General features: G+C 50.4%; 2 protein-coding genes across 2 annotated transcripts; one reads left to right on the forward strand and one right to left on the reverse strand.

Moving 5' to 3' along the window:
* Window positions 1–985: 985 nt before the first annotated feature.
* MEIOB (meiosis specific with OB-fold) lies at window positions 986–13,052 on the forward strand. Its single transcript, XM_009897292.1, has 13 exons — window positions 986–1,054; window positions 2,938–2,995; window positions 4,150–4,281; window positions 5,126–5,198; window positions 6,170–6,365; window positions 7,036–7,136; window positions 8,784–8,836; window positions 8,923–9,018; window positions 9,838–9,939; window positions 10,447–10,600; window positions 11,273–11,456; window positions 12,100–12,186; window positions 12,924–13,052. Exons 1-13 carry the CDS (start codon window positions 986–988, stop codon window positions 13,050–13,052), a joined length of 1,434 nt encoding a protein of 477 aa, XP_009895594.1.
* A 2,478-nt stretch (window positions 13,053–15,530) lies between these two features.
* FAHD1 (fumarylacetoacetate hydrolase domain containing 1) lies at window positions 15,531–16,622 on the reverse strand. The gene has a single exon (XM_009896546.2). The coding sequence runs from the start codon at window positions 16,541–16,543 to the stop codon at window positions 15,872–15,874; it is 672 nt and encodes a 223-aa protein (XP_009894848.1). The 5' UTR covers window positions 16,544–16,622; the 3' UTR covers window positions 15,531–15,871.
* Between the last annotated feature and the right edge of the window lie 66 nt (window positions 16,623–16,688).

Here is a 16,688-nt window from a genome sequence, read left to right on the forward strand (position 1 = left end):
TTTAAAGGAGTATATATTGTCCATTGCTGTTCTGGTGTGTTCAGCAGATCATTACACTGATGCCCAGAGAAAGGCTCTGACAATTCCCACACGAGGTGCCAGGTGTAGGGACTGCAAAAAAAAAAGCCATTCAGCACTTCTGTTCTGAAGTCTGAACAGGCATCCTCTGGAAAATGTCAGCAGTTTTCTCATGTTAAAGGTTATCAAGATTGGGACAGCTCGGTGGTTCCCTTTACAAACAAGACAATAACAAATGGAGCCTGACAATTATTTGCTAAATATCAATAATGTCTCTGAGGATAGCCATGAAATAATAAGGGGCATTCAGCTGGGCTAACAAAACATCTATGGCCTGCTTTGAGCATCAATGGAGAGGACCTGAGTGCTCAGGAGCTCACAGGAGTGGGAAGTTGGCAGCCTGAAAATAACTGATTTGGAAAAGAATTCAACAAACTCAAAGCTTTTTCTCCTCTGAGGAAGGAAGGAGCTGGCATTGCAAGGTAGTTTAATATTAAGTCCAAAGCCTCCATTAAGGTGGTTTGCAACCCAACACTTGCCTTTCCTCTCACGTTAAACAGCCTTTTCTGTATGAACCGCCTCATTAAATTCAGTTGGACTTCCTCGACAGGAGAAGGAGGGTAAATATTTTCCTGAGGGTTGTGCTAATGGAGCCACTTGTGCTGCACAAACAAACAAACAAACGTCTGGCTGGCTGTCAGTTGCAGACCTCAGTTTGAGCAGCACAGGTAGGGCAGTGCTGGGCTGTGCAACTTACGTGGCCCAAACACAAACAGCGAAGAACTGTCTGCCTCAGATGGCTCCAAACGCCTTTCATTGGAAACAGATGCTACTTAGGGCGAGAGTTGGTGTTAAAAAGTAACTTGCTGTTCCCACTGTGAATAGCTTGAAATGATTTGTTTAGATTACAAATCAAATCAAACAAGATCAAAAATCTAAACTAGCCTTCTCAAGTTGCAGGTCAAGAATGGCTTTTGCCAGCCCGGCCCGGGACTTGGTTGCGCTGGCAGACCTGCACCCAAACCTGGCTCGTCCTGTAAGTCTCATAGACATAGTTCCTTTTGTTCTCAGATGAAATTGTAGATGGCTGGATTGTATGACTGCAAAATTATGTAATTGATGTGGATTTAGGGAGTAACAGCATTAGTGTAATTGTGAGATGGAAAGCACCTTCCCTTCTTTGTGCATAAAGCAGCAAAAGGAAAATTGATGCTGCTGCTGTGGCTTCCCCGTGCTATGGGCAGCTATAGATACTGACTTGGGCAATTCAGTGCCTGAGAGCATCAGAGGCTTCTTTGTGGGGTTTAAATGGATACTGAATTAGTGAAGGCATCTACAGAATCAGCTTTATGTAGTCACAATACATCTGGAACCCACAATGGTCTTTCACTGGAGGCATAAGGCCCAATCCTGCAAGCTTCAGTGGTGTGCTCAGTCCCTCTGGGCTGCATAAGCTAGTCCTGAATCGTTCAAACAAACCTTCTGTGTTTTACCTGGGTGAAAATCTGACAACTGCATGTCAGGGAGGATCATTTCTACTTACTTAGAGCACAAAGTGGGTTGGGTGGTTGTTGGGTTATAAGGAGCTAAGAATTTCCCCTGTGGGGAGGACAGGATAGTAGGATGAACCAAAAGCTAAACCTAAATCAGCAAAGTTTTGTTGTTGGCAGATTCATGCAGCTGTTTGAGAGTGAACCTGTTGTTGTTGTTGTCCTGACTGAGGGCCATCACCACTGGAGTAAGAGCTGAGCAGGGGGAGTGTGTTGTAAAACTCGGTATTTTTCTCTTGGGAGTTTTAGAGAGTTGAATAAGATCAGCAGGGTTAGGAGGTGCAGCTTCATTCCCTGCTCTCCAGGGAAGAAGAGAGTCAAGAGACACCCCGAAGGTCAGTCTTCGAGTGGTGAGATGCAGGGTGTGCTGCACTCTGGTTGAGTTGAAATGTGGTCTTTAGAGAAACAAACAGGAACTTCAAAATAAATAGCTCTATCCCCCTGCACGCTGGGGGCCAGCTGGCAGCTAGAAGATGCTCTGTCAGACTGGAAGAGCTGGGATCTGACACTCGTCCCCGGCTGTCCTCCTGATGGTTTCCATCCGTGTGGGGTAAGGCAGCTACCTTGCTCCATCTAGTGATTCAAAGGCCACTGGGACCATCAGAGCCAGTTTCTGAGCGCATGTGGATCGCTCACAGTTACCCTGAGGTCAGGCAGGCTGGGTGCAGAATGCAGCCTCTGTGGATTATTAACTTGTCACATTGCCCCTTGCCAGCTGGGGCCAGCTTGTTAGCTGGGGCTCCCGTGCTGGAACAAGGAAGTGAGGTGGCTCTGGAAGTCAGGGCACGTGTGGAGTGCAGTAGAAGGATGTGGCACACTTTGTCCTAGAAGACAAAGCTCATTGTCTAAGCTCCCTTTGTGGCTGGCAGGGGAGAGGCAGCTGCCCACAGTTGTGCTGTGGGCTGGGGACAGGATCTGTGTCCCCCCCTGTACAGGTGTGTGTCCGTGCTGACAGCAAGGGAAAGCTGTGAACTAAATTCTGCCCAGACTTTGCCTGGTGTGTGCCAGGGGACCTGAGTCCCGTGCAGAGAGTGTGAAACCACTCTACTGCTGCCAGCTGAGGAGAGATGCATGCAGAGCAGCCAGCACTGGGCACGCTTTGGGTGAACTTTTGTCCTCCCCTTGTCTTTCCAAACAGAACCAGATGGGTTCCTTTGAATATTGTTATTAGTCACTCTTTTTCTTACAGGAAAATGGGATGTTTATGTTCCAGTCCCTCGTTCATATGGTGCTGTGGGATAAGTAGATTAAACTGATTTCCAGGCAGAAATATGTTTGTTATCATCAGTAGAGTGCAAGCCCATGAAATCTAATTCATGCTATCCATCTGTGTTTAATGCTTGTTTTCTATCATCTCTTTATTTTCTAGAGTGTAATCGGTGTGGTTATTGGGAAAACAGATGTCAGAGGCTTTCCAGACAGAAAAAGTACAGTCCCTTTTAACTCCTTTTACCTCTTTTGTCCTTCCACGGGGGAATGCGGTGCCTAGGACTGAGCCCAGTGGGTAAATGATAAACAGACTGCTTGGTGTAAACCAGAATGGAAACGTGCCAGAGCAGGACTAGGTGTGTGCTGGAGGAGGAGAGGGCAGCAGGAGTGTGGCTCAACCTTAGTGATCAGAATTTGCTTGGGAAAACTCTGGCACGGAATTAAGGGTCTGAAGAAGGTCACTGAGTCCAACCAACAGCTTGAGACCACCATGGCCACTAAACTGTGTCCCAAGGGGCTGTGCCTACACGGTTTTTGAGCCTCTCCAGGGACTGTGCAGTTGGTTTGGTCTCTTCATGTCCGTTCTCTCTTGAAACAGAAATGTCAAGCAGATGCCTTAAGGAGGGGAGTAAGTAATTGCTGGTCTAAGTAGCACCAGCCTCATCTTAGCATAGAATGACCATAGAATTATTGTGGTTGGGAAAGACCTGTGATTCTTCGATTCAGAAGGAAATGCTTTAGGTTGGAAGGGACTTCTAAAGCTCATCCAGCCCAACCCCCTGCAGCCAGCAGGGATATCCCCACCTAGAGCAGGCTGCTCAGAGCCCCAGACAACCTGACCTGGAACGGTTCCAGGGATGGGGCAGCTCCCACCTCTCTGGGCAACGTGTGCCAGGGTCTCACCATCCTCATCATAACTTTCCCCCCCCACGTCTCCAGTCTGAATCTCCCTCTTTTAGTTCAAACCATCACCCGCTGTCCTGTCCCAACAGGCACTGCTCATGAGTTTGTCCCCAGCTTTCTGACAGGCTTTCTAGTCCAGAGAGGCCGCAGGGAGGTCTTCCTGCAGCCTGTCCCTCGCGTTACAACTGTAAGTTCGTGAGGCGTCCCCTAAAGTGAAGTCTCCGCACACGTGGCTGGTGCGGGTCCCGCCGGGCGCGGGCGGGAGCCGGCCCCGGCCCCGGCCCCGCGCGGGACACCGGCGGCGTGCTGCGCGGTCTGCTGCCCTCTAGCGGCACTGCCCCGCAGCGCGGGCAGGGAACCCACGGCGGAGTCTGGGAAAGCCTGGATCCAAACCCCAGGTTTGGTAGGTAAATTCTAGGGTGCAGTCAGATGTGGCGATGAAGTGTGACAGCGCTGTTCGGGTTTGCAGACATCGGGTCCGAGAGATACACCTTCAGCTTCACCATTCGTGACTCACCTGCGTACTTCATTAACGTCAGTGCCTGGGGCAAGGAGGACTATGTCAGATCACTTTCAGAAAGCTTCAGGGTTGGTGACTGTGGTGAGTTGGAGCTCCTTCTCAGCATGTGTCTGCTTGAATCTGGGGTGGGTTTTTTCCCTCCCAGTAAATCAGTGTTATGTACTTGTGGCTTTGCTCTATTTTTCTCTGAGGACTCAGAAAACATTCTAATTGGAAACAAACTGTTCAGATATGTGGAGTAGAAAGAGGAGAGGGAATAAGACCTCAAGGATTTAAACTCAAAACCAGTAAATATGTCAACAAAAGGACCAGATACAACCCACTGAATGCAGCCACCCAGAACTTACCTATAGTCAATCAATCTAAATTCTTACACTATGTTCAGTCCTTACGAATGATGAAAAAGCAGCTCTGTGAGGGACTTTGGTGTTTGTCTTCATTTAGTCATAGTTACAACTACAGTTGCTCAAATAAACCCCAGCAAAGCTCTTTACTGACAGTCTGTGCTCTTCTCCTGTTCTGTTAATACAAAGACTTTGCTGCCTTGGCTGAGAGATCAGAGCAGATAAAACTGAGAGTAGAGAGCTGCTGGAGAGCTCTGTGTTGTTTCCACTGAGCATCTTGAGGACTCCCCTTAAACTCCTGAGGATCTTGCCCAAGGTGTGGATGTGGCACTCTGGGACATGGTTTAAGGACCATGGTGGGTTTAGGTTGATGCTTGGAGATGATGATCTTGGAGGCCTTTTTCCAACTGAAATAATTCTATGGCTCCATGAGCTGCCTGGAGAGCTTGGAAATACTTGTCAGGAGTTACTGCACACTTCTGCTTTCCTTAAGCTTGACAACAACCACTTTTAAGAGCTCTCTTTCTTCCTATATGGCTATGTTCAGTTTGCTAACTTTATTTCTCCATGTTTTGTTTTAGTTACAATTGAAAATCCCTTAGTTCAGTCCAAGGAAGTGGAGAGGGAAGAAAAATTCAACCCTGTGACTCCCAGGTAAATGTAAAGCACAGCCTGGTGGTTCTCTCCAGGAAGATCAAAATCAGTGCCTGCATTAGCTGGCAGCAGGCAGCTGGTGCAAGACTTTAGAACTGGTCACCTTACAGAGTTCTACCTTCTTCCTGTGCTCATCCAGGTGTGGGCAAGAAGTCTCAGAAGAGAAGATATTTGTCAGTACCTGGCCATAAAGTAACCATGTGATAAATAATGCTCTTGGTAACTGACCAGAGCCAATCTTGCTGAGTTTGCTCAGCTAAAATGGTTTGACATGGAGTTGGTTTTTGCCCAAGTCTCTTATCAGACACTTGAATCTCTCTATGAAACTAAAACTGCAGATCTTAACTTAGATATGTTGTAACTTACCTGAGGTAGCTAAGTTTAGGCTGGAGGTGAGGAGAAAGTTCATCACCGAGAGAGCTGTTGGCCATTGGGATGTGCTGCCCAGGAGGTGGTGGAGTCCCTGTCCCTGGAGGTGTTCAAGAGGGGACTGGACGTGGCACTTGGTGCCATGGTTTAGTAGTCATGAGGTGTTGGGTGATGGGTTGGACTGGATGATCTTTGAGGCCTTTTCCAACCTTGTTGATTCTATGATTCTCAGATGCAGATATCAGGCCAAGCTAAGCTCACACACCTCGTCTTTAATTAGTTTCTTTCCTAATTCATAGAACCAGAGAGCAGTTTGGGTTGGAAGAGACCTCCAGAGGTCATCTAGTTCAACCCCCCTGCTGTCAGCAGGGACATCCTCCACCAGATCACACATGAGTGTAAAGTGCCCAGTAAGCCTTCAGGAACACAAAAGTATATAACTCTTGCAAACTAATTTTAGAGCAAATTAATTCCAACTTTCCCATCTCTTCAGGGCAAAGAAGAAAGGCATAAACCAGCAGTTACTTCCTCCTGTGAATTGAGTCCAGATTTTGCAGTGTGAAATGCTGATGGATGTGTTGTGTTTTGTGCACACCCTTTAGTGGCTACAAATTGCTGCTGAGTGAAACTCACTCCGTGGTCAAAACTTCCTCCTGCTACGAAATGGACACGAGGTTGCTTCCTCTGCTGCACCTGCCTGTCAAGGACCCCCAGGATTATTATTCACTGGGTGATATCATGGCAAATGGACAAAGCCTGGATGGAAGGATCCTGAATGTGCTTGCAGCTGTGATGTCAGTGAGTAGAGGAGCTGCAGCAGGCTGTGTTTCTGCTGTCCCGTGGGTAGCTGCACTGATGCAGGTGTGGCTCTGCATGCCAGCTCTCAGGCTGGACAGCCATTGCTGGGTTGGTTTGCTGAAGCTGGCAGCCACTTCAGCAGAGTCACCACAGCCACCACCTGAGCCACCTGAGGTTTCATCAGCACTGTGAGGGGGGAAGTTACAGCCACAGAAATCATAGCACAGAATCACTTTGGTTGGAAGGGACCTTAAAGATCATCCAGTCCAACCATTCTCTAGCTCTACCAAATCCCTCAGCACCACATCCCTGCAGCTGTGAAACACCTCCAGGGAGAGGGATTCAACCACTTCCCTGGGCAGCCTGCAGCTGTGTTTGAATGTCTCATGTCAGGAGTAGAGAACCTGCAGACATGTAAGCCATGAACTCTTCTGAGTTAAATATGAGGCTATGATAGAAAAATGTAACACAAATTATGGATGACTTTAAAATGTGCCTCCCTATCCTGAAGTAAAATTGCTGCTGTCAGACTGAGTGGTGTGCAGGTGGGGGTTCTATTTAATGCTGTTTATGGTGTTTTCCTCTCTTTAACTCTTTGTTTCCTGGCTTATCACTTTCATCCTCCTAAAACTCTTAGTGGCAGAGTGACTGCTTCCCTTTCTTCTTAAAGGTTGGGGAGCCAAAGCATTTTATGACCTCAGACAAGAGGAAAGGTCAGAGGTGTGAAGTGAAGCTCTATGATGAAACTGAGATGTCTTTTCCAATAGTATGGTAAACAGTTTTTGTTTGTTTGGGGCTTTCCTATCCCCTCAACCACACAAATCAGTGCAAAAGTAGGCAAAGACACTAACTCTAACCCTGATGAAACACTGCCTTTTAATTGAGGTGGATTGATAGTTGTGTGTGACCCCCAGTGCATACTAAACAGGGGCTAAAAAAAGGAAACTCATTAAAGTGGCCTCATTTGTATTGTCTGCTTTATGACTCTGCTGACAGCCTGTGAGCTCATGAATGGCAACAGGAAGCTCAGGGCCAAACAGCTACGTTTTTTTTTAGTGGGGAAATTTGAGCTAATTCAGGAAATGGCCTTTAAAACCAGTTGCAAAGGCAGTGCACTTCTTCCACAAGCCAGGCTGAGAGTACAAGAGGAGCAGGCTTGCTTTGTTAAAGCCAAGCAGTATGAACAGGTGGAATGGAAACAGGTTGAGAATGTTTGGCCATGTTTTCAGCCTGTATCCCTTTACTGGCTGCACCCATCCCTTCATGGGTGTGAACAGTGACTTACTCCCACAGGGACTTCTGCATTTTGCCCCCAGTTTGTACAATAAACTCATGGCTTATCTATGTGCAAGGTCTGGGGGTACCATTTGCCTGGGGCTGGCTGTCCCTTGGTCAGAATGCCCTTTGCTCCCTAGATAGATGTAGCAAGCCAGCACTGCACTGAGTGAGACACTGCACTATCCCTCCCTGTAATGCTTACCACAGTGAATGGACACACACAGGCACGACCAGGCATCAACAGGGTGAGGCTGTCCAGCCCTTGGGCTGCCCCCAGTGTCAGTTGCAGAGGCACCTTCACTGGGAGTCCTATTCCAGGGCTGGCAAGCAGCAATCCAGAGCTGCATCCTTCAGGGCTGCTCAGAAGCAGAGGGGAGGTGGAGTTGCTGTGTGCACTCCAAACTCTGCTTTTTTGTGCTTTCATGAAGCCACAGCTAGAGACAAAGATTCAGGAAATCCTTGAGCAACAGGGCTGTGGTGAAGATACTTCTGAGGCCATCAGTGCAGAGGTGGCTGAGCCATGCCAGATGGAAAGGAAATGCCTTAAATCTTTTCCCAAGGATTAAGGCAAAAAGCCACCAGACCAAACTGTGCCTTGGCAGGGTTCTTGCCATCCAAACTTAGGAGGAGCTGAAAGAGATTTTATCTAGGGACCAGACCATCACATTATCATTTCTGAGGGATGCCACTGACCTCACTCCAGTCTCACCATCCCCACTCACAAGGGTTCCAGTGTTGGAAAGCTGGCTGAACATCTGGCCCAGTGACGAGAGCCATCAAGTGGTTCCCTCAGCCCAGGCGATAAGCAGCTCTTTCAGCTGTGCTCTGCTGCACTCTCAGATTCCTTTGGCCAGAGCCCTGAAATACAGACAGTATCTGCCCCATTATGTTCTGCACTGAATCATTTTGACCAATCTAATAGCTCTTTATTCTATCCTGTTTGGCATGGGATAAAAGAGGCCATCCATAAAGCATCCTGCCTGGCTGCAGAGCAGATCCCTCTGGGTGCAGACAGCGTTTCATTTGCACGTGCATTGACAAAGGAGTTGTGTCCCCTTTGACCACCTCAACTACATCACTTCTAGTTCAGTAATAAACACTTGGAGTGGTGTTTTGATCCATTCTCTCTCTTTAATTTAGCTGGGATAATGAATCCATCCAGCTGGCACAGAGTTGGATCCCCCGAGAAACAGGTACCATAGCCTGGGGCTTACGCTGTGATGTGGCTGCCAGTGTGAGGCCCTGCAGTAACAGGGCTGCTCTCCTCCTCTCTCTGCAGTCATTTTTGCCTCAGATGTGAGAATAAACTTTGACAAATTCAGGAACTGCATGACTGCCACTGTGATATCCAAAACCATCATCACAACGAATCCAGGTAAGAGCTGCTGGATTGTGACTCCAGTATTAACAACTGTTATGGGCTAGAATGGAGGTCTGATGACGTTTGCCTGCTTGCTTCAGGAAGCTCTCTCTTTCTTCTCTGTCACCAGTGGCTTTTGGCTTCCACCTTTTCCATTTTCCAGTTATTTTATTCCATGGAAGCAGCCTCCCCACATCTCACCCAGGACTGACAGTTGCAGTACAAGAGCCAAAAGCAGCTGTTGGCTAATTCCAAGAGATGACATGTTGGTACTAAGAGAATAAGGGCATGCCTCAAATACTGAGGGCAGCGTTGTGCCCCTCGCTCCAAGAAGGGCACTGAAGTGCTGGAGCCAGTTCAGAGGACAATGAAGTTGGTTCAGGGTCTAGAGAATAGGTCTGGTGAGGAGCAGCTGAGTTGTTGGGTTGTTTAGCCTGGAGAAAAGGAGGCTGAGGGGAGACTGCCTGAAAGCAGGCTGGAGTGAGACCAGTGTTCACCTCTGCTACCAAGTAATGACAGGACAAGAGGAAGTGTCCTCAAGCTGCACCACAGAGGTTTAGGCTGGAAATCAAGAAAAATTTCTTTGCTGCAAGGGTGGTCAGGGCCTGGCACAGGCTGCCCAGGGAGGTGGTGGTAGTCCCCATCCCTGGAGCTGTTCAAGAAACCTGTGGCACTTGGGGACAAGCTTTGATGGCCACAGTGGCGCTGGGGTGACAGTTGGCCTTGATGACCTTGGGGGTGTCTTCTAACCAAACCAACTCCATGATTCTGTACAATGCTGCTGTTGATTAACATGCTGCATGCAGTAAGAACTTTTGCACATGCACCCCTCAGAAACAGCAGAAGCAAATGCTCTCTTCAGCTTCATAAAAGACAGTGCATGCTCAGGAGCTCTGCATGACAAGATGGACGAGCAGGCAAAAGATTCCATTAACTGTAAGCATGGATCCAACCCCTTGGCTTTACCTACTGAGTCTCCTTCCCACTGCAGCTGCAGCACCAAGCTCTAGCTCTGTACAGTCACCAGACCAAAACTCAAGTCTTGCCTGGCTGAATGCTTAGAGTTTGGACTGCTGTTACTGGGACCACCCCTTACCACTGATTGCTCTTCAAGGCTGCTGACTCTGCCAGTTGCAGCCTGCCTGGCACAACTCTTTCTGTCTTGAAGAAGTACTAAAACTGGAGAGGGAAAGTTTTTGCCCAATACCTTTTTGGGGCACACAAAGATTAAACATTAGCTATTTTTCTCCCTTGACTCCCCTTTTGCTTTATTTCTTGCCCCTAAATGATGAACCTGCTTCAAAGGGAAAGTCTTGGGGGGGTCCTCTTCTGGTTGTTTTAGATCAGATCCTCTCCTGTTGATTCCCTGAACGCCCTTTTTGTTGTTGCTCTTCTGCATTGCTTCTTCTCAGACACATTTAACATGTCCTTTAAACTTTTCAGTGGAGACTATAGTTGATGTTTACACTGTGGAGCAGCTGAAGGAGAAAGCTTTCCAGAGTGATGGGAAACTGGAGCCAGTCTATGGCATTATCTATGGCTACATTTCCACCCTGGACATTGATGATAACGCATCCAGAGTTGTTCGTAACAGATGGTAAGCAACTGCCTGCCTCACATTTGTGCCATGCAGTGCTTCTCCCTCTTCTCCTGACCCAGATCAGACAGGACAATATCTTAGTCCAGTTCCAGACAAGGAATAAAACTCCCCTGGAGAATGCCATGTGGTTTCCTCTTGTGTAGACCTAGGATCAGATAATGGCTTGGGTGATCACAGGGCCACAGAATGCCAGGCTGGAAGGGACCCCAAGCATCACCTGGTCCAAGTGTCTAGGTGACAGCATAGCTGAAATGATCTGGCCCAGCACTCTGCCCAGCTGAGCCTTAAATCTGTCCAGTGTAGGGAAATCCACTGCTTCCCTTGGGTGATTATGTATTGTAAGGGACCTTAAAGATCATCTAGTCTGGTGGCCCTGCCATAGGCAGGGACACCTCCTGCTGGCCCAGGTTGCTCAAGGCCACATCCATCCCAGCTTTGAACACTTGCAGGGTTGAGCACTTGGATTGCAGAAGCTGCAAGGAAAGGAGTTTGCTTTCTGGAGGCCTTGCTCTTTCTGAGTCCAGAGCAGAAGACAGAGGCCATTTCATCTCAGACTTAAGAATTTAGAAGATGAGAAGGCAAAAAGCCTCTTGGGGAAGCTCAGCCTAGCAAGGAGCTTCCAAGCAGGAGGAACTGCAGGGCAGCACTAACTCTCTTCTGATGTTTCAGCTCAGTTTGCCGCTTCATAGTGAGCGAAGGGTCCAACACCTGCACCTTCTGCAGCGATGTCTCCTCAGATTCCAGACCAACCTTTGCAAGCTTTGACATCCTGGTGGATGTGACAGACCACACAGGCACTCTTCCCTCCTGTTACCTCTCTGACTGTGTGGCTGAGGAAACTCTAGGCTGCACAGTAAGTAGAAATGAATTGGGGTTTATTTGACCTGAGGAAGGGGAGCGGTAAGTGTAGATGTGTGTATGGGGAGACACCGGAACGGGTTGCCCAGGGAGCTTGGGGATGTCCTCTCCCTGGAGGTGTTGAAGGCCAGGCTGGATGGGCCCTTGAGCAACCTGGGCTGGTGGGAGATGTCCCTGCCCACGGCAGGGGGGTTGGAACTGGAGGAGCTTTAAGGTCCCTTCCAACCCAAACCATTTCAGGAGTGAATCTGTGGAACGTTTTTGTGTGTGTAGCTGGTTCAAAGAATGCTGTGTACCAGTGGATGCACACAGAGACTGTCACCAGTCAAAGTCAGAAATCAGTGGCTGCTAGAATCCTGTTGAGTGCAGAAGTAAAGCCCCTCTTCAGCCCACCACTTAGGTTGATTCCCAGCTCTAAGGACACGTTTGGAACTGCCTGTCTTTGATTTCAAACACCCTGTAAGTGGTTCTGACAATCTGACTTTCCCAGCACACAGACCACACCAACCACTACCTTACAGCACAAACCCACAGCTTTGAAACCTCTCAAAAGATGTCAGAGGCTCTTTTCATCAGCACTTTGCTGTGGAGGTGCTCCAACTGCAGGCTGAAGGACTGCTCTGTGGTGTCATTAACAGGTCCATGAATTCCTGGCTCTAGCAGAAGACAAGAAGACTGCGCTGAAGTGGCAGCTGCTTTTGGAGCGCAGCAAGGTCTATTTTAAGGTTAGGGTCTGATGTTCATTGAGCCCCTGGCTGGTTCCCATTCAGCAGTGTGTTTAGTACTGACAAACTCCCTGTTGATTCTGCTGAGGATTAGCTTTTGTACCTATTCTGAATCACAGAATTGTTGTGGGGGGAAAAGACACTGAGTCCAACCATGAAACTGATGCTACTAAATCTACTGCTAGACCATGGCCCTCAGCACCACTTCTCCAGGCTTTGAAACCCCTCTGCTGAGAGGCCAGGCTGAGAGAGTTGGGGTTGTTCAGCCTGGAAAGAGAAGGCTCTGGGGAGACCTTCTGGTGGCCTCTCAGGACTTCCAAAGGGCCAAGAAGAAAGCTGGGGCAGTGCCTGTTGTGACAGGACAAGGGGTGCTGGTTTAACCATAAGCTAGAGGTTTAGACTAGGGAGAAAGATAAGATCTTTGACCCTGAAGGTGGTGAGACTCTGTTCTTGGTTGCCCAGAGAGGTGGGAGGTGCCCATTCCTAGAACTGTTCCAGGGCAGGCTGTTTGTGGTCTGAGCAGCCTGCTCTGGTTGGGGCTGTCCCTGCTGACTGCAGGGGGGTTGGAATGGATGGGCTTGAGGGTTCCCTTCCCACCCACAGCCTGGGATTCTATGACATAAGGTAAAATTTGTATACCCAAAGCTTCCAGTGACACTCTGTGTGAGGCTGGAAGAGAAGACATTCCCAAGTGCCATGCAGCAGTCAACACCAAACCCTCTCCACTCTTTTTACAGGGCACTTTGGCACCCAGCTGGAGAACTGGGCTGAAAGTGAACCTTCTGTCCTGCCAACTGGCAGACCCTAGAGAGGCAACTCAGAGCCTGCTGGGGAAAGAGACTGGGAGTAAGAGATTGCACCCTTAACAGCAGCCAGGGGAGAACTCCCCTCACTGCATCCTCGGGAGTGGGATGCTGCTGCTGCTCTGTTGTGCTATGTTCTGATGGTAAGGAAAGGTTGTGTTTTACTGACCCCCTTGAGGGAGCTCCTCTGCTCACCTCTCAGGTGATTGGGCTTTAAAAAGCGTTCTAGTGCCTCAGCCTCAGAAGAATTCCACTGAACTCAGCCCTTTGCAAGGGAGGTGGAAGCTCTCCACTCAGTTTAGAATGCATTTGACACAATCAGAAACAAGCAGCAGTGTTCAGTGTCTGTAGGGTTTAGCCCCTGGTTTTTCCTGCTCCTTCTGTGTTAATGAAAACAAACAATTAAAGAGCCAGTTTGAAGCAGTGCCTGGGTTTGTGGTGCACCTTGTGAGCCCAGATGTGGCACTTGTGGCAGCTGCAGAGGTGTGGAAGTGGCTGTGATGTTTGCAGGGCTGCTCCTCTGTAGGGCAGAGTGAGTCTGATCAGAGCAGAGATCAGTCACCAGGGATCTCTGACACCCAATCTGAGACCAGAGGTGGCAGAGAGGAAAGGACTCTTCCTCCCCCAGGAGAGCTGCTCTCAGCAGAGCAGAAAGCACCCCGGATGCCTTTCTGCACCTGTGTTCCCTGGGGTTGATCTATTTCTGTCCTTTTCATTTCTTTCTGTATTTCCCCCTGGGTTCTAATCTATTTGCTGTCCTTTCTGCTCTCCTGCAGCTGACTGCCCTGGTCTGTCTTCATTTTCTTCCCCATCCCATCAGTCTCTCTGCCCTGTTTCCTTTCTCTTCCCTTGGGGAGGTCAGAAGGGTTCTCAGGGAGCTAATTGGATGATCTTCAAGCTCCCTTCTAGCCCAACCCACTGCAGGATTCTGTGTTCACTTTCATTTTCCTTGTGTGATTCACAGTGCCCTGCACTGTGCTGCTCTTTCCCAGAGCCGCTTCTCTGGGCTCCAGCAACTCTAGAATCACAGAACTCAAGCCCAGACTGTTCCTGGTGGCTGTGAAGAGCCTCCCAGACATGGGGACGCTTAACTTCGGTGCTCGCAGGTGCGGAGACAAACAGGCTCCATCAGCTCTGGCTACAGCTCGCCAGCTCTCCGCAGCCTTTGAGGAGGGGAAGTTTTGATGTTGGCCTCTAATGGGTTTAATTACATTTTACAGCTTGCTCTGTCACTCCTTCAGGCTGAAAGAGGACTTTCTGTCGTGCAAAGCGGCAGAGAGGGTTTGATCAGCCGGAGTCTGGCAAGGGGCAGTGGCTCAGCGCGGCTGTGAGCAGCTGGGAAGGGCTGGAGACTCCGAGCGCTGCCCTGCACGCTGCTGCAGGCAGATTGGTATTGGCTATGGATTTCAGTCAGTGGAAGTAAAGACAAGCTTGCTGGTGGTCTTTCTCAGGGAGCTGCCTTCCTCCTCATCTTTTGTATTGTTTCACTTTTAGAAGAGTTTCTAAGGCTCCGATGAGGACAAACCCAACCAAATACCTGCCAGCATCTGCCACCTTCCCTGCTGCACTGCACCCCCGGAGCGGCACGGGCAGGGGCAAGGCACCCTCTGACCTGTGCACCTGAGGAGCCAGGAAACTGATCTGAGAAGTGATCTTAGGACACCATGGAACTGTTTGGGTGGGAAGAGACCTTTAAGATCGAGTCCAACATCAGCCCAACACCACCCTGGCCCCAAGTGCCCTGGCCACAGGCTTCTTGCACACCTCCAGGGATGGGGACTCCACCACCTCCCTGGGCAGCCTGTGCCAATCCCTCACCACTCCTGCAGCAAAGAAATTGTTCCTCATGTCCAACCTAAACCTCCCCTTCCAGGCCTTTTCCTCTCATTCCATCACCTGATAGTAGGCAGAAGAGACCAACCCCTATCTGCCTCTGACCTCCTTTCAGGGAGCTGGAGAGCAATGAGGTCTCTCTTCAGTCTCCTTCAAACACCCCCAGCTTCCTCAGATGCTCCTCCCCAACCCTGTTCTCTAGTCCCTTCCCCAGCTTCAGGGCCCTCCTCTGGACCCCTCACTGTCCTTCTTAGCACGAGGGGCCCAAAACTGACCCCAGGGCTCAAGGTGTGGCCTCATCAGTGCCCAGCACAGGGGCAGGATCTCTTTCCTACTGCTGGTCCAGACCAGGCTGCTGTTGGCCTTCTTGGTAATGTGAGCACACTGCTGGCTCATCTTCAGCTGCTGTCAACCAACACCCCCAGGGCCCTTTCTGCTGGGCAGCTTCCAGCCACCCTGCCCCAGGCCTGGAGCGCTCATGGGGTTGCTGTGCTCCAAGCCTTGTTGAACCTCACAGAACGGTCCTTGGCACATTGATCCAGCCTGGCCAGATCCCTTAACCTTTCTATTGTGGATACCCCAAGGTGAGGAACTCTTTCTGAAGGTGCAGCTCTTCAGCTCTCGCTTTACTGTCAGAGAGACACCTTGGATTTCCTACAGCAGGGCTGAGCTTCAGCTCTTACAGCACCGTTTTAATTCGTTGCACTTTTTATTTCGAGGCAATACAGTGGCAAAGCTCTGAGCACCATCGGAGTGCACAGGGTGACAGCCAGCCCACCTCCCTCCCCAGCTGTCCAGGGTACTGTTCTCAGCAGCAGTCCCAAGGAATGGTTTGGCTGTTAACCATCTGCCCCACGCTGGGCTGGACTCCAGGCTCACAGATGAAGAGGAGGATGAAGCCTCCATGAGGATGGAGCTGTCTGGAGTTCATGTGCATGGTGCACAGCCCTTGGGGCACACAAGTGCTGCAGGTACAGCACAAGCCTGTGTGTCTCTTTGTCCGCCAGATGCTTCCAGGAGAGCCTCTGCCCCTGCAGACGGAGTCCTGGTTAGGATCCACGCTGCTGCTGAGCCACCTTGAACCGCATGGAGAGGACGTCGCTGATCCCAGCCTCTATCTCATCGTTGGCCTCCACAGCCCCCACTCCTTTGGGGGACCCTGTCAGAATCAAGTCTCCTTCTTCCAGGGTGACTATTTCACTGATGTAGCTGATCAGATAAGGGATGGAGAAGATCATGGAGGAGGTCTCCCCTTCCTGCCTCAGCTTTCCATTCACCTTGAGCCAGATCTTCAGCTTGTGAGGGTCTGGGATCTTCTCCTTGGGCACAAAGTCGCTGACTGGGCACGACGAGCGGAAGCCCTTGGCCAGGGTCCAGGGCAGACCCTTCCTCTTGCACTCCTCCTGGGTGTCCCTGGCCGTCATGTCCAAGCAGAGGGCATAGCCTGCCACGTGCTCCATGGCAGCCTCCTGGGGCACCGCCTGCGCCCTCTTGCCGATCACCACTCCCAGCTCCACTTCGTGGTGCAGGTTGGAGCTGTAGTAGGGCCGGAGGATGGGCGACCCCTCCCTCACGTAGGCCGAGGAAGGCTTGAGGAAGAAGAGCGGCTCCCGGGGCAGGGCGCTGCCCATCTCCTTGGCGTGCTCCGCGTAGTTGCGCCCCACGCAGACGATGTTCCTGCCCCACTCCCAGAAGCGAGACAGCGGCTTGGAGGTCGCCATAGCCGCGGCTGGGCTCCGGCACCCCCGGGCGGGACCGCGGCCGCCCTTGGGCCGTCCTTGCCGTGCCCGGCGCCGCCGCTCCGCCCCGGCCGCCGCAGCAAATCGCCGGGCCGCGGCTGCCGGCGGGGAGGGCGGGCAGGGGGAG

The sequence above is a fragment of the Dryobates pubescens genome, chromosome 4, assembly GCF_014839835.1.
Source record: "Dryobates pubescens isolate bDryPub1 chromosome 4, bDryPub1.pri, whole genome shotgun sequence".
NCBI lineage: Eukaryota > Metazoa > Chordata > Aves > Piciformes > Picidae > Dryobates > Dryobates pubescens.